This window comes from Arvicanthis niloticus, chromosome 7 (assembly GCF_011762505.2).
Source record: "Arvicanthis niloticus isolate mArvNil1 chromosome 7, mArvNil1.pat.X, whole genome shotgun sequence".
Taxonomy (NCBI): domain Eukaryota; kingdom Metazoa; phylum Chordata; class Mammalia; order Rodentia; family Muridae; genus Arvicanthis; species Arvicanthis niloticus.
In genome coordinates this window covers 54,396,421-54,424,081 of record NC_047664.1, presented here as the reverse complement: position 1 = coordinate 54,424,081, position 27,661 = coordinate 54,396,421, and the positions used below count along the sequence as shown (strand labels likewise).

Genomic DNA, 27,661 nt, shown 5'->3' with positions numbered 1-27,661 from the left:
TTTTTTTTTTTTTTTTGAGGCTATTTACAAAGTACAGTCTTCTCCCATAAAAACAAATGGTTAAGCTGATAAGTATGAGACTCAACTCCAGAACTAACAAATAGGAGCACAGTTTGATTTCTTTTCCTGTTTTTCATTTAAACAATCCATATACATATTTTCCCCAGTCCTCACCAAACACAGGGAATAAGATAAAAAACATGTTCTTACTAAATTAAATATCATACTTAGGGGTAAAAAATTAACACTTTTTAATACATTCCACATTTAAAATATGCAATAAGTTCTATTTTTTATTTCAGAAAATAATACTGGTAAAAAACGCTGTTAAACATTTCTTATCTAAGTAATCACTCTGAACAGTATAGATGAATTAACCTAAAAAATTAAGATAAATGAAAATATCTGTAGCTTCACAAATATGTCCAATTTAAACATCAGACAATATCAGATTTTAATCAACATTTTATTATCTCTTATTTGTGTTCCTAGTGAGCACACTATTGCTTTCTTCTCAGATTAGTCCAATACTAAACTACTGCTCAGATTAATTTTCATGATATTTTTGGTTGTTATATTAAAAACAAGTGAAAAGCACATTTTGAGGTCTAACGGAGACTGGTTGTATTCCATGGGGCTTTGCAGAAGATTTTACTGGGGATGAGAACTGTGTTGCTCAAAATGTTGATCAAATCTTGCTTATTAAAAAAAAAAAAAGAATGAAAAGAAAAAAAATACACAAATGCTAACAGGCATTTAAAACTGTCTACCCACTTTCCTTCACTGTTTCACTGAAAGATCTTTTGCTCTTTTGGATAGAACCATCCCCTTAGTTATAAAATCAGCCTGGGTTTGGGAACTCAGAGTAGAGACCTCTGTTGCATTTGAGCCGGCTTTCAATCCTGAAGCCTTGTACAGTCTGAGCTTCTAACGAGAGTCCCGGAGTATGTATTCAGAAAGTGGTGTGGGGGTGCTGGGATCAAGGGCCCTTTAGGAATTAAAAGCAAACCGTTTACGCTTCTTACCAATGATTAACTCTACAAATGTTAGTGATTCTGGACAGGCCCCTGTTCATTCTGTTAGAATGCTCCACGAAGGTTGAAGTCCTGGGAATGTTGGTTTCCTTTTGTACCTATGTCTTTCCAGGGGTTGCCTTGTGAATTTTTGCAAGACCTTTGATTTGGGGGTAAATACTGTAATTCTTCTATGAAGGGCTTTTAAAGATCTGTCTGTCCGTTCTGGCTGCTGTATTTTTCTCAGCTGTAAAGTGGGCATATAACTTTTTTGATGGAGAATTCTGAGGACCACATTGATTAGTGTGTCCTCTAGGGTATGCTGCTCTTCTTGCCTCTGGCTGCTCATGGTTTCCCTCTCTCTACTTTCTTCTTTAAAGATTTGGCCTCCACTTCACTCTTGTCTACATTATTTCAAGCTTATAAGGGCAAGAGGGCGAAGAAAATTATGTTGTGATTCTTCTGAGCTTTCTTCTTAGATCATAGGACAAGTTAACGTCGAAATTCATGGTCTTGCTATTGTTCAAAGTATTTGGCTTTGAATGTTTTGGTTTGTGTGATTGTTTTCATGTTTTAGAAATGTACTGTTATAGAGTATGAAAATACACACACACACACACACACACACACACACACACAGACAGACAGACGTACAGACATAAGTCTATACTTTGCGACATGATCGGGGAAGGAAACACACGCAGGTTATCAAATATATTTAATACAATGTTGAAATCTCTTCCCCATCCCATTGGGTCGCTATCTCCACCTGCTCTACCCCTTCATATTATCAACTTAAAAGTTAGGTTTTCTTGCCTCCAGCAATGGTGGGATATTGGAAAACAAATGTGAACAGAACTACTGAAAGGAGAAATTCTAGGGACCTGGATCTACCCAGTGTAGATACACAGCACCACAGGCAGCCACCATGTGTTAATAAATACCTTTATCCATTGTTTTGAGAAAACATGGCTTGATTTGGATTTGACTTGGGATTATTAGCATAAGAACTTTGTCCCTGAAAATGGCTTGTTTTACAGAATAAAAGGGATTTTTGAAAAAGATGAGAGACTTCATGTTTTGTAGAAAATGGTTGTCCTTCCTTAGGGTTTAGTCTTCCCCCTCCCCAAATGGTAAGTAAACTCCTTTGTGTTCATGTTGTATGCACTTTCTGTCAGCCTTTGCAATGTGCAGCTGAATACACTATATAGTTTCCATAGACATTAGTTTATTGAAAGCAAACATTTGGGAATCTTCAATACAAAGTTGTGGAAGAAACGAGAGGCAGGCTACACAGAGAAAGTGAGCAACCGTAGTCAAGACAGAGAATTAAATATAGAAACTGCCTGGGGAGCCAGAAAAACCCAAGGTTGGTGAACAACTAACAATTTAAATTCTCTTGAGGACAGAAAAAAGCTGGACAGAAGAGGACTTTTAATTTGAAGAGTTAATTAACCAAATGATAAGACTTCTAAAATATCCTTCTCGTTAGAGTTGTAATTTCGAGACCCAAGAAACAAGTGGAGGGTATTCTGACTTGATCAACAAATTGGTTAGAAATGGGCTTCTATAGCAGCAAAAACACAAGGGGAAGAGGGCAGTGTGTCTGTACTTACCAGCCCCGTGCTCTCTCTATCCCTACATAGCCTTCTTATAAAGGTAGAGGACAGAGTAGCTCTTTCAAGCAGATTGTTTGCATCATGGATGTGCTGGTTTAGTTATTTTTTCAAAGTAGAATTAGGTGGCAAAGAAGAGAAGAAAATAAAATAGATAAAAACCCTGCCACCACTCAGTGTGAGCAAGTTAAAATATCAAAACAATAATGCAGAGTGATCTAGTGCAAAAAAAAAAAAAAAAAAAAAAAGTGTGAGTGGGCTTTTTAAAATGTATGGTGGATACCTAACATGACAAAGAGAAACCAAAGTATCGGTTACCAACAGGATGGCAGTATGGCTTGATAATAATTAATAAACATCGACTCCTTGTAGCTAAGTGGCCGGCATTATTTCACAGTTGACTGTGTGGAGGGTAGAGCCCATGACCTTTGTCCTGAATTTTAATAGTTTACTGAAGTTTTACATTAAGTAAAAATCTAATTGGGAAGAAAATTAGTGTTTCTTTGTGGGAGTACAGAGTAAGGCTACTAATTGCATGTAGAAAGTGAACCCAGGGTTGTCTTTTCTGGCTCTCTCTCTCTCTCTCTTTTTTTTTTTGAATTAGAAAATTAAATGCAGAATGCCTCTCTGCTGTCTTGAAGAGGACAGTTGTAGCAGTGAAGTCTACTCGCCTAATTTAGAATGCCAAAGCTGTTGCCCATCTTGTTCTGTTCACTGATTGACAAACTGTGGATGTCATTACCTTCTTCACTGGCTACTAGTTGTGTACACCCGAGCAAACAGACCCCTTCTACAGGGTCTGAAGTAAGCAGCAGGCAGGTGGGCTTTTGTTTGTGTTGTAGTTCTTTCTTTCACTTCACTGTTTGGGTAACTGACTAAATAAACTGAGAGAAGTCACCAATGTTTTCCTTCTAAGGGGATACACAATAAAGAACACATTAAATTAACCTCAGTGGAATAGGAGTTTAAATGAATGGTGCTTTATAAATTATATTTAGATGCATAGGGACTTTTTTTTTCTTCTTTCTAAATTACTGTCAAGTAAAGGAAATGAGCTGGTTTTTGAGTCTGTGTGGTTCGAGGTGTTATGAACATATGTTTTCGAAGCTCCCCCGTGTATTTCTCCCTGTGCCTGGAAGGGTTAAGTTTGAGCACCCAAGTGTTATGGAAAGTGCTGAGAGTTGGTTATGTATTCAGTATGTAGTGTCACAGGAAAAACAGTTGCACTTGCATTAGCCTTCGTTGACGCAGGTACGACAGAAAAATATTAGTAAGCAAAACTCAAGAAATGAGCATCTCGGCTGATACCATTTCAGTTTTTTTCCTTCATTCCCTGGGCATCCTTGATTTCAAAAACAAACTGTACAACCCAGGGAACTAGAGTTGGAATCCAATGTTTATTCAAAAAGGCACCCGAGGCCACGAGGAAGAAAATGCTACATGTAAGAGAAGAAAAAAGTCCGGGGGGGGGGGCAGAGGGGCAGTTGAGTCGCTAAACTGTTTCAGGGATGGCAGCGGCAATTGTATTTACTAACATTTGTTTTCTGGGAGCCTATGAGAGCCACAGAAAGAGTCATGAGGGGAACCCAAGAGTCTAGGGTGTTGTGGTTTGCTCGCCTGACACGGAGCAAATCAAACTGCAGTAACAGTTTTGGAAACCCGCATTCCCTACTGCCAAAGAGACAGCTGATTTCGGGTAGAGGAGTTTGTTTAGAACTAAACAAATGAGGTTGTTTTGTTGACCAAACAAGAACAGAAAAAAGGAAGGAAGAGAGGAAGGGAGGGAGGGAGGGAGGGAGAGAGAGAGAGAGAGAGAGAGAGAGAGAGAGAGAGAGAGAGAGAGAGAGAGAGAGAGAGAGAGTCCTTGCTTTCAAACACTCCCCTAATAGGGAGAAAAAAAAAAAAAAAGAATCTCATGAAAATGTATCACATGAGGTGCTTTTGCTTCAGTTCCAAGCTGAGTCTGGGTCCACTCGGAAACCAATCCTTCAAGCACACACATTTTAGGCAAGGGTGTAGTTACTGTGTCAGTAACAAGGGATCTTAGCTATTTGCCTGTTTTGGATGAAAAATAAATTTAAAAAAAAAGATTGCAGGAGATTAGAGTTATTATATGACCAGCGCTCCGGTTTAGAGATGGTGGCATTCAAAGCTGGCTTTAGTCACAGTGTGATGCTTGAAGCCTCCCAAAGGCCAAGTGTTTCCTTTCTTCTATTTTCCCCCCCCCCCCCCTCTCTCTAAGCGTTACTTCACTGAGGCAGAGGGCTGCCTCGGAGTGACGTCAGGAGTTTGAGCAGCAAGCTGCACAGGAGAAGGGAGGCTGGGTGAGTGACAGCCCAGCCTACTTTTTAATAGCTTTGTCATGTGACTGGGGACTGTAGTAAGACAGGTGCCTTCAGTTCACTCTCAGTAAGGGGCTGGTTGCCTGCATGAGTGTGTGCTGTGTGTCAGAGTGGAGTGGAGTTGAAAAAGCTTGACTGGCGTCATTCAGGAGCTGGATGGCTTGGGACATGTGCAGCCAAGACTCTGTATGGAGTGACATAGAGGTGAGCTGGGGCTGGGCATTGCAGGACCGGAGCTTCCCTCAGATGCAATGATTCCTGGAGGGGGGATGGGCTAGGGGAAAGGAGGGGACACAGAAAGTAGCTCAGCGGGAGCTTTTGGAGAGGGAAATCTCAGTCTTATCTTAACTCCAATAAGTTTGCTATTTTAAGGTGGCTCGGAGATGCCTTGAGCAAATCAAAGCTTAGCTGCTGTCATCAGTATCTGTAGCAGTTAGAAACTCTTTCCATGTGCCTTTGGCTCTGTTTCTACTCATATGCAATATTTATGCTCTAAGATATTGATATGAATCAGGAGCTGAAGTCTTTCCAGTGTTCAGTGGCCTGCTTGGAAAAATGCCATTTCTATTTATAAGAAAATGAAGATAAACATTAAAATGGATTGTGTTCGTTTTGACTCTCGTCAGGATTTTTATTTTTCCGCCCTCCTCTCTCTGTTCATTAAACAGAGAATTTACAAGATCCTAAATAATCCTGCTGAGGCTGAGTTAGATTGCTTTTCCCACAGAACACAAAACGATAGTGCTGTTCCCTTTAAAACACTTGTGTGTGGCTGAAAGGGTTGGCTAGCGAGTTTAAAAAAAATTCCCAGCATAAGAGAGCAAGGTTTTCTGTTTGCTTCTGTGGCGAGAGAAACCGAACGGTTAAATCTCTCTACCACGGAGAGCTGCCTGAAGCTGGGAGAGAATGGAGTTTATGCAGACCGTGTGTGGAGCTGCTCAGTGCTTGTGTAAAAATAGACCGCAATACATCAATTCCACAGTCTCTGCTGGCTACAATTCATACAGGGGAGGAAAAAAAACACAAGCAGTTTCCTCGTAATCTCTGGAGTCTAGCTGGGGCCAGAGGACTTCAGCGTGTTTGCATTCAGTACAATGGAATGTTCTCGGGAAAGTTTGGGCAAGTTGGAAAACAAGTGAAACTTTTGTGGACTCTGGTGAGATGGACCCGAATTGAATTGCGCGGAGGATCGGAGCTGCTAACTAACAATGGTGCTTCCTCCCGGTAGCGGGGGCACGTAGGGTAAGGGGGAGGGTCAAGTGCCACACGTGATTTGATTAAATAAGATGTCCGTGTGGTGCAGTGATACACATCTAAAGTGAAAATGATTTGGTGAGGCCGCCTGCGAATGCATTTTCCCTATCTAGCCAGGCGTGCCCTGGGTCCTTAACTCTTTGCTGGGTCTGCAGATGTTGGCTCCGTTTGTTTTCCTCAGGCTTTGGCAGCTCGGATTTGCGGGTTATAATTATTGTTATCTTGTTGTGATTTCTTGGCAAGGCAGAATAGATATGGATAATTCATGTGTCCTGTGGCTATTGGAAGTCAGAGTTCTAAGTGGCTTCAAAGTCCTAATTGTTGGAGTAGCCAGCGTAACCCGTGGGTGGTTGTCTGGCTGGCACCAAATCACTTTCATTTTTACTCTTGGATCGTCAGAGATTGAAGTGCTGTGTTCTAAAGGAGATGAGGGATATTTGCCTTAGTAGTCAAAATTCCTGTAGTTGTTTGCAAATAAACTTCGTAGCCATTTATAATCAGGGCTTTAAGCTTGTTCTTTTTTTGTTTTTCTTAAGGAGTTGGGGATAAGGGCTCAGTGTCCAGCCTTAGATTGAGTCTTGGGTCAGCTGTGACTGGCCAGTTAGTGCTGCACAGTAGACAGCCAGCTGCTAGAAACCCGTGCCTTCGAGGCTGTGGCTCTGGGAATCTTCCGTGCCTATGGAAATATTACAAGCAGCAGGTAGCGTGGGCAGCTTTCATTTTTTGAATCATTAATGTTTGCTGTCATCTTGAAACCTATTATGCCCTTTCGCACATAATGACAGGACAGTGTATTGGTTAATAAAAGCCCAAACCACCAGAGCTACTCAGAGTCTCCTGGTGTTTCACAGTTTAATGGAGGTGATGTACAATAAGGTTACTAAGATTGATAGAGACAGTTCACATGACACACTTCAGGAAGACTGTCGTTCTATACTGCACCGCCTCCATTACTCCTCCCGGCTCAGCTGATGTGCTGATGTTTTTATCAGAAGTTAAGATTTTTTTTTTATTAATATAATTAATGCTACCAAGTCCACTCACTCTCTCCTCTCTCTCTCTCTCTCTCTCTCTCTCTCTCTCTCTCTCTCTCTCTCTCTAAAATTTACCATCAATGGCACCAAAACCTCTGAAAGGTTAATGGAGAATTATACTTAATTATAATGAATCATTATCATCCATGCAGTTAAGCTAATTTATTGCCTGCTCCTTAACTAAAGGAAAAGACTGTCTGTTGGGGTGAACTAACGTACAATAATTAGCCTTTTGTGTTTAGAGACTGCGTTAGCCTCTTAAATCTTATTGTAAAAACTAAGACTACAGTTGTGAAATTGCTTTCACGGTTGCAAAGTGGCTGTAGAGTATCTGTGCGATTGAGATACTGTGTGTGTAAAAGACACACCTGTTACAGACGTATAGGGGAGCCATCAATATCAGCATGTCAGACAAGGAACAGTTACTAGCCTCAGCATGCTAAGTCTGGCATTGTCCAAGTCCAAATATGGATCAATAACAGGAGGAATTGCTTCTATGAATGTGTTTTAGATAAGTAGGGTCATGCCATATTCAGAAGCATTGGTTTGCTCAGGATGTCAACATTGGGAAGCACACACTATTTTAAGCCAATAGTGTAAGAGTAAGCATGAACACACATACACACACATACACACACACACCGAGAGAGAGCGAGAGCGAGAGAGACAGCCAGAGAGAGCGAGAGACAGAGACCGCGAGGTGGGGGGCAATAGGTAGGGGACTGAGGGAAAGCAAAATAGAGAATACTAAAATTAATCTTAGGTGCTCAATAGTTGTCAGAAGTTATATTCAAATACATTTTTTTCCTAAAGGTTAAAGGGTCTTTAAACTAGTCTCCCTTAGAGGGAGTGGCTAAAGAGAGATGGCAAAAAACTGTCTTCCAGGAATTCGGTGTGACAATTCCCCATTCCCAACAATGACTTCTGAGCTCTAGAACAAAGTAGCACCAGAACATATGCTGGGCTTGTTCTCTGCTTTAGTTTTCCTTTGGATGTTTGTTTTGGTTGTGGTCCTTCATGTTTTTGTTTGTTTGTTTGTTTTAAAGAAATCCTCCACCCATGACATCCTGGGTGTTATTGGACACTGTTGACAAAGTTCTCCCCTCATCTCTGCGCTGACAGTGTTGGGGAAGAGTTAATAGAAAGGGGTTGTGCTCTGAGGATGTGCAGTATGGATAAGACGGGAGCCTTGGAATTGTTACACCCATAACAAAACACTAACTGTATCCGGACAAGATCTACTCTTTTTTAGCCAGCCTCCCACTTACAAACGTAGCCAGGTTTTCTGATCTGTAATTTTGGGCTGACTCAGATGTTACAAAGAAAAGCCCAACAGGATGAGAAAGAAGGCAGCTCTTTCTTGGCATGGCCACGTACCTGCCTTTGGGGATCCTCTGGGGCCTGGTGGTCTTCCAGACAAAGTGCAATGATATGCAGACTCTGTTTCCCCTCTCCTTAACCTGTGCCTACTCCTCAGTGCGTGGCTTCAGATCACACTGCTGCATGTGACCTGTGTAATACAGGCTGCCAGGGATGACAGGGGTGCCCCAGAATTAAAATCTGCATAAAACTTATTTTATTCAAAATCTAAATGTCAAGGAGCTTTATCAGCTTCTTGTCTCACTGCGGCCTGCACAGGAACCACTACATCCCTTCTCTGCAGACCTTGGGAAGCAGAGGCAGAAGGGCCTTGTTTCTCTCTATGTGGAGTGCCTTGATTCAGGCAGCTGGCTGCTGAGAAGATAAAGTCCTGGTGATTCTACTATCATCACACCCCCATAGTAGGAGTTTCTGTAGGGTTCTTTAGAGCACAGGGACTTGGCTCAACAGCTAAGTATCTAGTTAAATAGGAGACAATCTCATTGCTAAGGGGTTGGTTCTGATAGCCTCAGAAGGCAACAGGTCAGGAGGTTGGAAAGACTATCTAAATGCTAGAAGGAGGCATGTATATGTATGTATGTATGTATGTATGTATGTATGTATGTATACATATGCATACACACATATACACACATATATAAATGACCTAAAATAGTTTTTCTATGAAATATTTAAACCTTTTAATATATTGAAACCATTTTGTATCATTATACAAATACCACTTTTAAATTCACCATAACTGTAGTTTTGACATACAATAAAATACAAAATAAAATTATGGTACAAAACTTCTGTTTTTTTTCTTTCTTTTTAGGTGACAGGTTACCCTCCAACCCAACACACATGCATGCACGCGCACACACACACACACACACACACACAAACACACACACACCTTGCAAAAATATTTCTAGTGAAAGCTATAAGGGTCACATAGAAAAAGAATAGGAATTTTGTTCTTTAACTCAAAGAACTTGCATTTGACCTGTTAAGGATGAAGTCAGGGAACTCATAAAAAGTCAAGTGAAAGTAAATGATTTAAATAACAATTCAAGAGAGCTGGAGATGAGCTAGAGGACTTGCATCATTAGTTGCTAAATGAATGATGCAGATTATAATACTTAAAGGGAGTGGGCATGGAGGAAGTTTTCCTAGTCTAATCCTTGGGTTCTGTTATCTCAGTGAGCAGTTGTTCATACGGGTATCTATTATATTTGATGGCAATTCCAAGGCATAAATCCACTTGCAAACTTCTCTCAAACAGGTCCTGCAGTAAGGACAGAATAAAATCATGTGCATAGTTAACTATAAGAGGGTTAAAACCCATCAAGTGTAACCATCCTGGAGGTAGGAAAAATTCCTGTTAGTTTCTACCTGGAAGAATCAAGGAGGCCCTCATGGAAACATGGTACTTAGCTTGGATCTGGGCTCAGAATTTGGATGGAAGAAATTAAACAAAATACCCCCTTGGGAGCCAAGAGGCAAAAAGAATGGAAGGAGTTTCCCCTGGTGATTAAAGCCCTGGATGCCAGCTTTGGTGCTGTCATTGAATTAACCAGACTTAATTCCCATCACATGCCAGTGCCCTTTAGTGAATTCCTGCCATTAATAACTGCTGTGTCTTCTTTGCAGTGTGCTGCTCTGGTTGGTGAGGACCAGCCTCTTTGCCCAGATCTTCCTGAACTTGACCTTTCTGAACTTGATGTGAATGACTTGGACACAGACAGCTTTCTGGGTGGATTGAAGTGGTGTAGTGACCAATCAGAAATCATATCCAACCAGTACAACAATGAGCCTGCAAATATATTTGAGGTAAGCATCTCCTCCGGAGAAATGGACATCTTTCTGACTATGGCTTGTGGTGCTGGGCGTCAGCATCTAGGGGCTCTTCCATTGTTGCCAATGGAAATGTGTCATCACAGTTAGAGGGTTTCTGTTATGGAAAAAATGATATTTGGAAACCGGTGCTTTTTAGAATTAAAGCACTAAGTGTGTTAAACTGTGTTGAAAGGCAAGGGGTTGTACAAGCTTTGGGGACAAGGAAGAAAAATGTGTAAAGCTGCTTACTCCTCAGTTCCCACAGAAAGGGACAGAGGAGCAAATGGTTCCTGATATGAATTGATACAGAAGAAGGCATTTCTGGTCACTAAGAGGTTAATGTCTGTCGCCATTTGTTTTACCTTGTCAGTGAACGGTTTTGATTATTGCCATTATATTATTGTTTCAGACCCCTAATTTTCTCGCATGATGGAAAATTTCTAAACTCAAAAAAATCTAGTATGTACTTATAAATTAGTCAAAATTCATTTTCCTTTCAGTAGTGAGAATTACCTCCCAGACTCTAGACGCCTATTATGAGTCTACCCTATAATAAAGAATGTTAATCTACTCCTATTAAAGTGTTACTCAGAGAAACGAGGTTCACTCTCACAAGATCGGGAGTCATTTACTTGAAAATAAATCATTTCTTATAGTGATGAGCATTCATAGAGCACTGTGACAAATGAATTGGGTGCAAATTGCCAAATCAGCTAATTTTCGGCATCAAAATCAGCATTAGTAGCACCATCATCTGAGGGTTTCTAAGCCCCTCTGTGCCAGGCTGCACAAAATAAAACTTCTGTTAGCCACCAGTCGGCACATTACTATCTTCCCACTTACTTTATTATAATTTCCATCCTTCAAGAGAGCCAAGTTTTATAAGAATTCAAATTTTTCTATCACTGGGTTCATAGGTGATACTGAATAAATAAATGATTGTTTAATGAGTGCATAATAAAAGTGGCAACATTGAAGAGAAATAATTAGTAGCAATGAGGTCAATTATTATGGAACACTTCTGCTTTCTGTATATTGTTACACACATCCCTTTATTTTCATGTATTATTCCATATATATATATATATATATATATATATATATATATATATATATATATATATATATATTCACTTTATACATGCAGACTCCGAGTTTTAAAGAAAGTTAAATGATTTCACCAAAACCACACAGTTGACAAATAAAGATCTAACATTGAATTTCTAAATTTATCTGACTTCAATGTCTATATCATTGATAAAAATAGGGAGACGGTACTTCTTGGGTGACAGCCATCCTTTACAAAGATGCATCAAGCTGCTTCTTTGCTCGATATATTTAAAAATAGAATGGAATGTCTCCTCTTTGTGTTGGCCTGTATGGAGGCCCTGGGTAGTTGGTGAGCTGACATGCCGTCAGTTCTATGGATAGGTAAGATTCAGTAACATGCCTGGGGCATTATATGGGTCTTAAGAGCATGCTCCAGGTTGGGGGGGGGGGTGAGTTAGGGATGAGGAGTGAACAACAAACAAAGGTTTGTGGTTGGTTATACTTTCCCAGGCTTCTCTGCTGGGCTTTAGAAAGTTCATGTGAGGACTTGACTGGTTAGAACTGGTAAATTGGACATTCCTCACCCAGTACACTTGTCAGGTTACAGGCCCATTCTAAGTCATGCAGTATTAAATAAACAGTTCTTTCAGAACATGTCCGTCTCTATAGACCTCCTATCTAATGATCAGGTATGGCTACTCCATATTGGGTGAATGCCACACATTTTACAGATGACGGTGTTGGTGTTGGGATAACTGGAAATTAGGGGGAGGTTATGTGGTAATCATTACCTCCCAGGGAGGCTGGTTTCAGAACTTTCCCCATGACCTTAAGTCCCCATATTTCACGTTGTGGAATCTGCATAGAGTACTTCTCATTTGTAGCTTCAGGAGCATTGGCTCGGCAGCCAGTCAGTTATCTATATATAGATGCTTAATCTATGCTATGCCACTCTTTTTGTTTCCCTATATAACTTCCCACACTGATAGAATTGTTTGCAACGCTCTAAAGCGCATGGTTCATTTAATTTAATCTCTCATTAGGTCATTTTAAACCAATGATTCTCAACCCAAGGCAATTTTGCACTCCCAGGGGACATTTGACAGTGTCTGGAGGTATGTTTGATTGCTAAGAGTAGGTTACAAGGTGATAGCACTGGTACTTTGTAGGTAGAGCGAAGGAATGACACGACGTACCTTACAACGTACAGAGCAGCCCATTGCAGAAAAGAACTGTTGATTACAAATGACTGGTGCTGAGCTTGAGAAGCCCTGGTTGTTGGTGGTTATTATTATAATGCAGTGAAGAGTGAGGTTCCTTATAAAATTGTAGAGATGCCTGAGCCTGAGAACTTACATGTCAGCTATTCTCAACAACAGAGGACTAGAGTGACTATTTTGACAGAGGCTCATAGCAGTCCTCTCTGATGTCACAGGATCCCTTCTTCTTTGTCCAGGCAAAGGGTAAGGTCATATGTGGCAACACTGTCACCAGTGACAGCAGCAGCGTCATGAGCCCTTGCAGAGAGTGCTGACTCCCTCAATCTTTGCCCTCTAGTGTTAAACTCACACACGTCTCTCCCATGATGGAAAACAAAAGTGAGCAGCAGGTAAATTCTAAAGTTGAGTATTTCCATATTTAGGGACAGAGTCTTCTTTGCCTGGCCATAGCCTTGTGTACCCTCTGCCAAAGTAGCTTCTCACAAGAGCTGCTTCCCAGGGCCGTCCACTCCCATGGACTTTCCTCCTGTGTTCCTTCCCCTTCTCCTGATCCTCAAAGTCCTGCCTCATCACATTTAAGAAGGCCGTAGCCTTGAGCAAGCCAAACAGTCCCAGCTTTGCCTGTGCTGATCTGTCAGTTATAAGCATTATTATGTACCTCTGCCTCCCAGGATAAAATAAGCTATTGAGGAGTTAAACATTTTTCCCTGACTCAAGTTGCACATTGATGACATTGCTGGAATCTGGCCATAGGGTTCTGAATCATAATCAGAACAGCGAGGGAGGTTTAGGCTGGTATGATGGTACAGCTGAACCATCATGTGATGTTTGTTGAGTGTCCGGAGTGTGGAGTATTCACTTCCTTCAGCCTCTAGCATATGTGCAGATCTCAAGTTTAGTTTTTACTCAACATTAAGAACATAGAATAAGGAACAATAACGGAAGAATGGAATCGAAAGGCTAGGAAGATGGCTCGATGGATAAAGCACTTCCTGCACAAGCATGGGAACCTAAATTTGGATCCTAAGCACCCCTGTCAGAAGACAAGCATGGTAGTCCATGCCTGAAACACTGCTTGGTAGGCAGAGGTTCCCAGGGGCCTCCTGGCCAGTCAGTCTATTTAACTGGTCAGCTCCAGATTTGGTGAGAGATCTTTTGCCAAAATTAAGACTGAAATTGATTAAAGACAACACCTGATGTCAACTTCTAGCCTCCATATTAGCATGCTTGAGCACTTGTGTGTGCATGCATGTGTCACGAGTGTGTGCGCGCGCACACACACACACACACACACACAGAGAGAGAGACTACACATACACCCTATACAAACATACATTATTTATACACACAAAATAAGGCAATTCAATCTCACAATTTATGAAAGAATAAACTCTAACTGTGGCAAAAGCAGTGCTAACATATAGTTGGCTAGGTCATTCACTGGACACAAATTTACCTGTGCTTGCAAAACTCATACCTGGATGTGTAAGTGAAGGTGACTACTACGTATCACCCAGAAGCCACTTTGGAGAACAGGGCAGAGAGCCCATAAGGACAACCTCCAGTGCTTGATCCATGTGTAAAGAAAACAGGATGCTGTTTGTGAACAAACTGGTAGCAAGATTTATGTTTTAGAATATTGCAACATTACTTCCTTCCCCAGTTGCCTTTGTGCATTGTTTGGTGGAGAATAAAGGAATGCTTTCAGGGCACAGGGCTGTGTAAAGACGAGTGCTACGGAGTTCAATTAAATAGCACCCAGGCCTTTCTGGGTCACTGTAAGCCACCTTGTCTGTGTTTCATTTTAACACCTGCTTTAATGCCTTCATGATATGAGTGAATGGACGTCTTTCATTCATTTGTCTGATCCTTCTGAATGCAGCTGCTTAGGATTCCTTAGAACACTGGCATGTGGGAATGCAATTGTCCGGAGGTCATTTCCTACAATGGACATAGAGGGGAGCCTATGGAAGAGGACTCAACAGTTTTAGCCAGCACTCAGCTTTAGTAATGACTGCAACTTGCAGTAAGGTTTGAGGTTCTGAACTTGTGTAGGCAAGGATGAGTGTCAACTCCTTGTTGTCTGTGTGGAAGGTGTTCTCCTGTGCACTGTATAGGAAGCAGGTGATGGAATCTCTCAAATCACTTGAGTATCTTGGTAGGAGTACAGGTGGCTTCATTATTTTTTTCTATTATATTCTAATATATTCTATATGTGGTTTTCTATTATATTCTAACATTTTCAATCATGGGGATATAGTATGTACAGTTTTAAAAAGTTCAAATAACCAATCTTGGCAAATTCCCCAGACCTTTATTTCTGATTCAAAAGGATTGGCTGATTGTTGTCACTGAAGATTTCCCAGGTAAAAAGTGATAAATAAAAAGTCAGTTACCTGTACATCTCAAAAGGAGGGCTGTCTTCATTTTCTAAGGAAATTTAAGTTCAATTTGGGAGGCCAAATGCAGAAATGTAAAACAACTAGCCAAAAATGGAAGTCTATAATGTGCATGTATGTGCACAAGTGTGTGCGTGCTTTTGTATGTTAACAAATGGAAAATAATGTAGAACTGTACAGCCATATACATGCATATATGTGCATAATAGGATTGCCTAGCACATACAGACATACATATATTTATATTGGCAGCCAGCAAATATTGCTTGATCATGTTTATAAGTATACACGCATGTATGTGTTTCTAGCTAAGGTAGGAAACAGTAGGGTAGACTCACCAAGGCTGGTGAGAGAGTGAAAGAAAGGTTTTTCAGAGAATGGGGCTGGAGGTGAAGAATTTGTTTCACTCAAAAGCAAATATGGACCCTCGGGAAGATGTGGTGTGAGTTTAATTTAATATAGTTGTGTTGCTATGGCAGGCCATATTGGGAAGTATTCACGAGTTTGTATGATAGAAATTAGTGCCCCACAGGAGGCCAATATCACCAGGAGGTGATACCAAAGAGAGATCATACTGGGAGATCTAAAAGGTAGAGGCAAGTAGGAAACGGGGGAAGCCAGACAGTATGCATGCAACACCAGGGCAGGCAAGAGAGGAGTGAGAGGGATCTGGGAAAGATTCAAAGAACCTTGAAGGAAAATTCCATCAGTCCTGATAATATGAGTTATATATAGAGGGAGGTGACAAGTAATGTTGACTTGAACACATTCCAAAGGAATCAGGTCTTCATGGATAACTCTCCTGGTCACATGACTACTCAGTGTTTCAAACTGAAGTACTTCCTTCAACTTGTAAATTGTTTTATAAACAGTGCTTCATTTCCCTATGGCTTCAAGTAGACCATATGAACCCTAATCCACAAATGTACATGATGTCTCTTTTTCCTCTCTTGTTTTCTTGGAGGACATTTTACAGCCTTCTATGGTAATGAGTTCCTGCCTCTGATTGTGCCAGAGTCCAGGAAGACTATTCTATTTAACAAAACAGGCAAGAAAACAAAGTATGTAAAAACAAACAAACAGACTTACATTCATGTAATCATAAAAAGAGTAAATTTCCCTTTGTTGTGCAGAGAGTGAATTCATTTACAATAATCACTTTGTAAAGATTTCTAGGATTCCCAATTTGCAATCAATAAATGCTTGCCATTTAAATTAAATTTACAGCCCACAACTAGATTTTTTTTTTTTTTTTTTGCCACACTTGGTAATGACACTTTCCAAGAGCATAGACTTCAAGTAAGAAAATAATAGCCATTTAAATGGGGAGATAATTGGTTGTAACATAAGAACATTGAAGAATGTTGAAGCTCACAGAGACTTATGGAGTATTTTAAAAATTTATGTTGTACTTATCTTCACATTTGTAGTCTACCACAAAATTCCAAATTCTGAGCATAAATCAGTTAGATGTTCATCTTGGAGACTCACAAATCAGAAACCAACAATCTGATCCAGTCTGTGTGCTGTTGCTGTTGCACTTGCTACTGCTAACATCAGCTTAGCATACAGAGAGACCAACTGGGGCTTGGCCTGTGTGTACAAGCTTCTCTCTCTTCTCTCTCTCTCTCTCTCTCTCTCTCTCTCTCTCTCTCTCTCTCTCTCTCTCTCTCTCTCTCTCAGTGTGTGTGTGTGTATGTGTGTTCATTTATGCCCCTTAGGTAAACACTATTTTAGACTTCTTGGCTTGATAACATCTGGCTTATCTTGGGAACATCTGGTTTATCACCCGATTTTCTCCCTGCCATTATGCTGACCACTGGAAAAATATGGCTTAGGAGTTCTGCCCCACAGGGCTGTGTCTTTTGGCATCCACTCTTGCTAATAAATAGCAAGTCACAGGATGCAGGTTGCATAGCCATGGGTCACTAATACATACTTCTGCAGTTGTAGGTCTTGTTAAGGAAAGGACAAGGGACGAGGCTGGCTACTCTCCATCATGGAAGCTGATCCAATTACTAGCCTTTGTAATCTAGAAAGCAAGAATCTATGTGTGTAATTAGACACACTGATTATTTTTTACTTTTCACTCATTGTCTTTGGCAGTGCTGAGATTGAACGCAGGGTTTTCTGAATACAAGGCATGCAATCTACCTGCTGAGCTTCATCTCCAGCCTTAACTTTATATAGTAGTGATTATCTTGTGATTTGGTGAGGGGCATTAGAAGACATTTCATGTCAGATACTCTTTGTGCTTTTAGAAGTGGGCGAGATATTTGTTTGTCTTAATGCTTTTTGGTTTCCCAGAATCTCAAGTGAGTTATTTATAAACAAACATTCCTTTGTTTGGATATGTTTAGGGAGAAAGAGAGAGTGAGAGAGAGAGAGAGAGAGAGAGAGAGAGAGAGAGAGAGAGACAGAGAGAGAGAGACAGAGAGAGAGAGAAGAGAAAAGAGAACGAGAGACAGAAAGAGGAGAGAGAGGAGAGAGAGAAGAGAGAGAGAAGGGAGAGAGAGAGAGAGAAAGAGAGAGAGAGACAGAGAGAGAGAGAGAGAGAGAGAGAGAGAGAGAGAGAGAAGACTCGAATTCACAGGACTAGAATTCTGAAGTTGAATCTGGAAAAGAATGACTGACTCCTTTGGTTACTTCAAAGCTGTCCATCTAGGTTAAAGCAAACAGTATTCTGGGTTCTGCATTGGGCAAACAGTCCCTGTGCACAGCACCTGGGTGCTGTGTGGTTACCTCTTACGTATGCTGTTTTTATTTGTCCATGGACATCTAGCTATGTGTGTTGTCATAGATGCACAGCCCAGCAGATGGCTCACCTAGGAACGAGAAGAACCCACAAAGCTGATACAAAGACGAATGTTGTTAAACCAAGAGCCAAATTGTTCTTGCACAGTCTCTTGTCCCAGACTTCACATTTTTTTAAATACAAGGTTAATTTGTCCCTATAATTATGTGCCTATTCTTCTAGAAGTGAAAACTTTTATTGTGGGTTTAATAAAATGAATTGCCTGTGATATGAAAAGATTCTGGAAGGCTTAGTTCTATCTTTTTTCCTTAACCTCTCAAGCCTCCTTTTAAGATTGTACACTATACAGTTCAGATGGATGGCAAATCAGAAGACCTTATTTTGCTATCAAAGAGGCTGACTTATAAGTAGCCAGGATGAACACAAAGGGAAATTGGAGAGAAAGATACGGTGAGGTGTCCAGGGATTACTCTTCTTAAGGATACAACTTTTCAAAGCAAAAGTAACTTCTTATTCATGAAACCACACATTCTGAAATGACGTTAGATGATGCTTGTGTACCTATTCTTTCCAAAATTTCTAGAATCACAATTTTGGGTCCATCAACTAATACTGGGCACACCTGGTATTCTCTAGCTATTCCTGCTGCAAATTCTCCATTCAAGGTTCACAGCCAGATGGATTAATGAATTACCAGATCTTGGGGAAAATATCTTCACCTGACTTTTAAATGCAACTTTCTCTTTCCCTGTCCCTTTAGTCTTGTGATTGGTGTTATCGCTTCTACAACTTGTGCCTCTGTTAAAATCACCCCCCACCCCCGCCGCCGCCCTGAAATAACTTGTTTAAGCATCCTCTCCACTTCCCTATTCCTTCTCAATTTATGTTCACAGGCAGTTATTTAAAGAGGCACAGTACGGCCAGGTTGGTCAGGCAGCGATGGGAGGAAAGGCTCAGTAGCCAAATCTTTGGTACCCAGTGACCTTCCTGATGCCAAATGTGCATGATTTCCTCTCTGCTCAGCCTCAAGAAGAATGTGCTGCATAGGGTTCCTTGCTCAATGTGTATAGCTGGCGCTCTGAACTTTGCAGCAAAGCCTTAGAGCTATTTGAAAAGTGCTGGAGCTTGGTGAATACTAAATTACATGTAGGAAATAGTCTACAGTACTAGTTACACTTCATTTTTATTCTTGACACAGACACCTAAATCAGAGAACAGTAACATTTCAGAGATTATGCAAGCGTTTTGGGTTTGTTCCAACACCATAATAGGATCAGAATTTTAAGGCCTTTTGTATTATTACCAATACTTGCTTAGTTTCTACTGCAGTGTACTTTGTAGGGAATTACAGCTTTTACTAAAAAGATTAAAATGCTATTATGCAAATGATTGCAGTATGTTATTATGTTTACAAATTAACATCCATGGCTCAACACACAAATTAACTAACTATTCTATCTGTGTTATTAAGGATTTAATAAAGTAACTGTTAATAAAAATGGGTAACTTGGAACACTTAATAAGAAACAAGTATGATTTAACACACATAACTAGAGTCTGGTGCTTAATGTTCTAGGTGATATAATAGTAAAATCAAGTTGAGCAAAAGCTTTAGAAAAACCACCATTGTGTGAATGGTGGAAATGTTTGCTTGAGATGCTGATGAGGAAGAACAGAATAGCTTCAGGCTCCAATATACAGTGGGTAGTATATCAATACATCTAAGCAGCACACACAAAACATCTTCTATTAAAAAGTATCTCATTGAAATGATAATTGCCCTCTGTTCCATGTCTGATATGTTCCACACTCCTAGAGAATACTTACATTATTCTAAAATGGAGCTCAGAGCACATTTTGCTGTGGCGACTGGGACTTAGCTGCCTAGTATCACCGTGTGATAAAAGAGGGAAAGGCTAGCTTCAGACTAAGATGGCTTTACAAACAGGCTGCAAATTGCTATTCCTGGCTGTTCATGAGAGATCATAAAAGCCAGCAGATAAGAGCCGCCAAGGTTCCTGAGAAATGAATGTGTGTGATTATGTTATCTCTCACTTTGGATTTACTAGATGGACCGACAGCGCCTTCCCTTTAGCCCCACAGGAACAGTAGGGAGAGGTACAGATTTTGGATAGTAAACTTTGGTGGGATGGGTTTAAATACTAAAACCATATCAAGTATTTTTTTTTGTATGAAAATGTCCTTCTATAACTCAACACCAAATGCAATGGATTACAAGTAATGAAAAATTATATTAAAGATGATTCTAAAATATCTTGTTTTGAAGAAACTAGACTCAAGAGGGACCTAGGATTCTAGTATTGGAATCCCCCAATAGGTCTCATGATAAGAGATAGGAGTTATTACCCCTATTAAGCAAGCTAACAGACAAGAGATACAGGAATTAGTCAAGAATGTGTCAGAAATCTCAATTTACATTTCCAATATTTTGAATTTATTTCCTCACTCATCAAAGATGAAGATAACTTTAGAGTCTGCAAACAGTTACCTGTTTAGGTCTAACTGCTGAGATTAGTAACCTGACCTTCCGAAATGGAAGAGCTGAATGTACTTAGGGAATGTACAGGCAGGGAAGCCATCACAAAGTTGGCCAAGGTTTGTGTAATTTATTTTGTTCCAAATAGCACCTCTGTTGTTGTTGGGAAACTGCTTATGCAAATTTTTGATATCTAGCTTTAGCAAGGTGCCTGGTTCCTTCATTTCCTTCCACATTTGGATAAATTGTGTTGTTCCTCACTCTTCCAAATTTGTCCTTGTGGAAGTGAACACTTGCAAATCGTTTGAAGCTTCCGAAGAGAAAGGCAGAAAAAAAAAAAAAAAAAAAAAAAAAAAAAAAAAAAAAAAAAAAAAAAAAGGAAGGGAGGGAGGGGGAAAAATCCTGACCAAAAACAGTTTCTGTGACAGCTTATGATTTGATGGTGTGTGGCCTTGTCCTGTTCCCAGGCACCTGATCAAGAAAGTAGTACAATCCTGTTATGCAGGCATTCCGGAAATCTTGCCAACATTCACCTGACATGACCAGGGTTTAAAGTCCTTGAGGTAACTTTATGAAACAGGATAGAATGCTCTCTGCTTCTGGATATGGGTGACTATATACTCAGATTATCTTATTTTATAAAGATGAGGTGGGGACGGGGTGGGGGTTGTGATCTGGGATCCTTGCCACAAAAGGGCGGTAAAATAATTAGTCCAGGAGACAAATGTCTTGGACCATGTTTAAACAGAGCTTTAAGGACACAGTGTTCCCAACACTCACATATCTAAATACAAACGGGTGTCAGCTGTTATACAGACCAAAGCGTAACAGCCTGCTTCCACATAGGTCATCGTCAATCCACTTTGGTCACAGTCACACTGCACATCTGTTTCTGCGAGCTACAGCTTCTTAAGGTGGCATTTGGACTTTGTAAGAGCACAAACAACCGAGCTATAAATTGCCACTGCTGGAGTTATTTTGAATAAGTGTATACTGTTTCATATTTATAATGGTGAGGCTTCATAATAGTCGCAGTGAATATATAACACCCATCAGTTCAACAAGCATGAAATTGTATGTTGTCAACTTGTCTCATAAATAGAGTCATCTTCTGGCTCGTGATAATGTCAAACTAACATTTTTTCCCCCAGAATTGTCAAGAGGGTCACAAAAAATTAAAGTTAAGATTAAGAAAAGAAGAAGAAGAAAAAGCAAGCAAGAGAAAGCAAAGGAGGCGGTGATTGCTTTAGGTAGCTCCTTATAAAACTGAGTTTTCTGTTGCTACCTTCCTTGTTCCTCTCTCTCTCTCTCTCTCTCTCTCTCTCTCTCTCTCTCTCTCTCTCTCTCTCTCTCTCATCTTTTCTTAAATGAAGACTAACTGGTTAATTGGACTTGTTTTATCTGTTGTCCAGGGATGCCATTTCTACCCAGATCTTGCAGGGTTGGTGCATTGTGCAGGTTCTGCTGAGTTGTGCATTTGTGAGCATTTTTATTTCTTTTAAAGAATTTTTTAAAAAAAAAATAATAAATTCTATTCTTGTTATGAAAATCGGTGCTAATTGTTACAAGACCCTCTAACTCTGTACTCTGTCAAGCTTTCTGCTTGCCTTTGCACCCCAGTTGACTCTTAATTCACTCTCAGAGCAATAGGAAGAAGTAACAGGAAAACACTTGCTTCAAACTTTTCCGAGTCAGAAAATGGAGAGAGAGAGAGGCAGCAAAGAAATGATTGTACCAAATTTGCAACTTGCTGTAAGGAAAAAAAGGAATGAACTACGCTCGCCGGCAGCTAGGGGGTAACTCAGAGGCTGGTTTTCACAGTGGTTGAAATTTCTGCACCAGAGGCACAAGGAGAAACCAGTGCAAGTCTTTTTCTGCTTTTGAGAAATTCTTAGATGTGTTCAACTCTCCTCATCTTTCTTCAAATGGCCCGGAGACAAGAAAGCGCTTCAGCCTGTATCTGCAATCATTTTGACTTAGCCAGTTAAGTTGCTAACTTTAAGACCTCGGGACACTGTCTTGTCTTAAATCAAACACTATGCAGATATTACTGAGGCTTATGGCTAACTCTGCTCTCTTCATCGTGGGTCGTCGGCGAGATAGATGGTCATGTCTTCTTGTGGGAGAAACGATTTGCTGGCCAAAGCTCTTGGTCTCATTTTTGCATTTCTTTGTGCTTTTAGGTTAGGAAGTTCACCCACTCCTTCCTTGATTTATGTGTCCATTCACCAGAAAATAATTATTATCATACCTTAGCATGTTCAGCTACTTGTCGATTGCTAGGGAGACAGTGGCTTTGAGCAGACATGTCCCCTGACTCCAGGAAGCTCATGGTGAGTGACCAGAATAGGCTTCTAATACTGAGGGGGAGGGCTAAACATCATAGGAAAAGGAGCACAGAAATCTGCTGAAGGGAGCACAGAAATCTGCTAAAGGGAGCATAGCAGGGCTTATTTCACCTTAGTATATTGTTCATCAAAATGATAAATTCTGCTCTTCTGTCTCTTTCAAAAATACTTGAAATATATTTCAAAAAAACTTGAAGTGTTTGTCTTGAAGTGAAGTCTTTTCTGGAGCCAACTTCCCTCAGCTACAGGACCTTTCTCTTTCTAACTAGGAGCTGAGGGTATAGGATCTAAAACCTCTAAGTCAGAGGCTCAGAATTTTGAAATTCGGAGCCTTGAGATGGGCAAATCAGGAAGCTCATTGGGTAAACTAAGAGTTTACCATTGGAATTGCTGAGGGAAATCAAGAGGAAGCCAATCGACAAGAAGACAGCCCCTCTGTCAGCAAGGAGCTCTTACAAACTGCCTCTGGCAATGTGGGTTGGGGTTACCATGGACCAAAACCATTTTGTACCATTTTAGGCTTGGTGACCTTTCTCTCTGAGAATGATATTTCAGTCCAATTGGAAAGGCCAGCATGCTTTTGGCTGGTAAGAAGCACCCTGTATGGGTGACATTGCTCTCTCTGAGCAAACTGTCTCTAACCCCCATGTCTAACTGCCATCACATTACCTCCTTTGGAAGAGCAACTGATGGACTGTCCTGTCCCCTTTGGCGAGGCACCACAGGAGGAATGTCCGGTATCCCTCCACTCTCCTCTCTGGAAAAACCAAAAATCATTTTTTTTTAAAATGAGTACATCCCATTCAGATTTCTATAATGCTCTATCTTAAGTCTTGCCTCCCTGGTCCCCTTTGAGAAGTCTATTTCTCCGGTTGAACAGCTTGTTTTCTAGATGAAAAAACAAACAAACAAACAAACAAAGAAAACCTCTATTAAAGGAATGCCCTTGATTTTTCCATGGACTCTCTGCCTAAGGATATTAGCTTCCCTGGGTGTCATCTCATCTGCTCAGATGTGAACTTGGAGCCCCTGTATTCCAGACATAGTTCTCTTGAGTGTCCAAGGAACCTAGCCAGCTCAGATTCTGTCCAGAAAGGTTCTCATGTCAGGATCCTCTTGTGTCTTGCCAGCCAATTCTTCGCAGGGACATCCTGCTCTCCTCTGAGCTGCATGTCTCCACCTGGCTTTTTTTTGGTAGTGCAGTCTAGTGGGTAGGCTCACTTTTTATTCATATTGGAGGAGAGCCTAGCAAATGCCTGGGAATTGGAGCACAGTGATTCTCCACAAGATAAGTGGCTTCTTTTCTCCTGCTGGTTCCCAATTCCAGGGCTCTGCATGCCACAGATTGGAGAGTTACATTAGGTCACAGTGCTACTGTCCAGATCCTTTAATCCTCAATCCTAGCTGTGTGGCTGCCATCGTAGAGGAATTTGTGTCAATTTCTCCTGGGATAGATCTAGCCTGGGCTGCTTTGCAATATTTGTTCAAACTGACAATTTTGACAAAGACATTCTGTCCACACTGAGCTAAAGAATTTTCCGTGTTTAGACATATTTGGAGGTAACTAGATAATGCCTGGTCTTAGCAGATAACTGAGCCTGTGACTCCGCCTAGCTCAAGCCCTACCCTGTTTAATTTGACTTTGCATGGCAAATGTGTTTCTTCTCTGAGTCAGCAGACATGATCGCCTCTGCCATTCTGTGTGACCTGCCTGCTGCTTTAGGATGCAGAAGAACAAAATATGAATCATACGTTTTACCTTCAGTGTCTGGATCATTGTGATTCCTGACTACATAGTCTATGGCAGAAAGCAAGGTTGTCTTTCATGTAGAAGATGCATGTCTAACTCAATCACAGGGGCTATTTTTATAACTTGCGCTAGAAGACCTCATTCGCTGGCCATTATTAACGTGATTAATTGTCTGAAACAGAACTGAGAAACACACCATCTTGTAAAGTTGTCTTAGAGAAGCCGGAATAGATTCAGATAGATTCTCTCATATTTAACACATTTTACTCCCAGATAAGCTTCTCTGGTCCTCTCTTCACACTTCTGTTGAATGTGCAGCCTAGATGAGTCTTAGTTACTTGTTGTTCTGAACACATAAGACATGGGGTAGCAATGATTATAAAAACTCAGAAGATGGCAGAGACAGGGATATTATGGGGGAGATTTTCAGGCTGACCAAAAGAGGAGACTAAAAATTACAAAATTCAACACCCAGAACCAAATTATCTGGGTTATTATGAGGGCAGCCAAGATCTGTGTGCCTTATTATTTTTAAAAGAGCAAATGGTGCCACAGAAATCAATTCTCATCTTTGGCATGGCTAAAATACTTCAAACCCCCGTCTCTGTGCACATGTATGTCCACACTCAAGTAAGTAAATTAGTGTAAAAAAAAAGTTTGCTGTTTACATACATCAAGTTCTTTGATTCATCACACAGGGCCAACTGGGTTAATTCTGGACCATTCTTTTCCATGGTAAATGAGAGAATGTTCTTTGAATATTTTAATATCTATTATTAGTATTATTATTATTAGTAGTGGTGGTAGTGGTCGTAGTAGTAATAGTAGTAATAGAGACTTAGTAGTAGTAATAATCTCTTGCAATAGGTCTTCACTTAACAAACACCTCTATTTATATGTTCAACAATAATGACACCTCTGGTTATTTTATTTCTTGGTCATAAAACTCTTTGGATACAGAGAAGCTTATCTTTGTGGAATTCAAATACAACTCAGCCTGCTCACTGCTCTGTCATTCTTCACACTAGAATGACATTATCTATGTCTCCCTTTCATTATTTCCTTCTTTATGGAGACCCCAATAACCCACAGCCGCCCCACATCCTATCTAGAGCATGTTAGAACATCGGCACCGCCAACAACTCCTCCCTTTTTCATTCCCCCTACTTTGCTTGGAGACTTATAAGTGAATCACTAGACGTATGGCCTGCAAAGCAATTATTAAAATTCACTACTCGCCTTTGGACAGAGGATTTTAGTTAATGTATAAGACAAAGTTCCTTAAGTCTAATCTTCCCTTAGAAACCCAGGGACTCCTTCAGCTGCATCTTCCTCTAGATTTTTCTGATTAGTTCTCATACCTTGTACCTAAAAGTGAACAGCCTGAATTTCCCCAGTGTGGACCCTCAGCCTTTGTTAGGCCATGACCCCTCATTAATATTCAAACTTTGACAATATCAAAGAGTGCTGTCTTAGCCACCACTGCCCCCCTTGGCCCCGTCTTGAACTTATTCTTGGTCGAGAGGCATTTGTGTCTTTCTTCATGTCCCTTTTAGGAGCAATTCTTTTCCTTGTCCAATTTTTCCCTTTCTCTTTATGGCTGTCATAATGGCGCCTAATGCCATCAGGCAGCCATGACCCTGTCTATCACTCACCTGCAAGCTATTCCTAAGCTAGTAGATGGTCCCTGAGTGGTCAGATTAATTGTGCCAGTGCTAGCCCTTTCCACCTGACCTTTTTGTCTAAGGCGTAAAAGCTGATTCCAGGCTGTGTGTGAGTCAGGCTGCCCTGCTGTCCTGTGCTCTCCATGGATCTGCTCGGTGGCAAGGGCAGCAGCGTCAATGCAAATCAAGTGCAGAAGCAGGGCTGAACGAAGGTGCATGGTTGCAGGCTGCCAGAGATCAAATCAGCCCTTCGCCAAGGGCCACTGGAAGTAAGTCTTAGGGAGACAGGATCCATAAACAGTACTGTAACAATGTGCTATTTTAAAGTTGGGTTCTTTTGTCTCTTTCTAGCTGGAGGCTTTACCAGGCACAGGATAAACTCTTAATTCTCCCAAATTTAGGAAGATATTTGTGGTCCTCCTTGGAATACAGTGAGTTGTTGTTACATAGGCTCAACCGTGGCCCTTTTTCTTTCTATAGGTTTTTGGATTATGACACAGGTCGTTGATTCCATGTCTCAATATACTGTGGGTCACGTGAAAGAAAGCTGACTGTGTGTTTGCTTCATCACTGCCCAAGACAATGTCATGCCCATTGTGGCTGCCTCCGGTGCTTCTTAATGGATGGCTTTATAGTGGTTCTACTGAATTCAGAAAGAGAAAAATCAGATGACCTTCCTAGCCATTCTGACCAACGAGGCTAAAAATAAGACATGTCAAAGATCTGAGAACATGTTCTCCAGGAGATGGTTTATAAACAGAGCCAATGGTGACAGTGTCGTGCTGTATGCCTGCCAGCATGGCTGCAAATCTACCTTCTAACTCATTGAACAGATTTGCTGTTCAGATTAAGATATAAGGGAGACTTCGGTGCTGATGAGATACACAGCTGTGTTAGGCCATGTGCCTACACAACACGCTGCTAAGGGCGCGTGCCATCAGCTTTTCACATATATAGTACGAGATCAAGGTGGGAGTCATTTTCCACATTCAGTGAAGTGCTGAGGATCTGGTAGTGTTCTAGGGTTCAAGGGTCATCTGGGTACCTCTGCCTATATTTAAGGAACTAGGTAAGGCCCTCCCCCCCCCAAGTTCATAAAAATGACATTCTGCAACATTATAATACATTATTCCCAACACTGTATTTCTATCTCCAGGTCTCTTTTGACTTTCAATATTTTGCAAGCATCTTATCATAATTCTTGTAGTTTTCTTGTCAAAAATCACAGTGAAAATAATTTGCTTCTTGTGTATAAGTGATTATAAGACTGTGCAGTTTACCAGAACATATGTATAGTGGTTACCTGGACTCTTAGATGAATCAAGCCCAGCCTCTAGTAAGGAAACCTGGAGGGGCTCGGAGGATGGCTAATTCTTAAGGTCTGTGGGTTTCTGGCAGCTGTGAATGTTCCTATTCTAGCTTTCTTTTATGAGCTGTGCTGGAGTTCAGGATGCAGAAGGGACAAAGGTAGATCCCCGGCTTTTCCTGGTTTCTCCTGTGAAGCTGCCATTTTGGTCACTT

The 27,661-nt window shown here is 40.8% G+C and overlaps 1 protein-coding gene across 4 annotated transcripts in view; it reads left to right on the top strand.

The window, feature by feature from the left end:
• Window positions 1–27,661, top strand: part of Ppargc1a (PPARG coactivator 1 alpha) — a 630,627-nt gene that overhangs the window by 534,315 nt on the left and 68,651 nt on the right. Inside the window, exons 1-3 of one of the 4 annotated variants that reach the window (XM_076938491.1) lie at window positions 5,812–6,182; window positions 6,762–6,925; window positions 10,272–10,451. In XM_076938491.1, the coding sequence (XP_076794606.1) occupies window positions 6,071–6,182; window positions 6,762–6,925; window positions 10,272–10,451 (456 nt within the window). In that variant the 5' untranslated portion in view covers window positions 5,812–6,070. Of the gene's footprint in view, window positions 1–5,004; window positions 5,176–5,811; window positions 6,183–6,761; window positions 6,926–10,271; window positions 10,452–27,661 lie in introns of those variants that run through there. The other 3 variants (XM_034508741.2, XM_076938493.1, XM_034508742.2) reach the window with 3 other exon arrangements.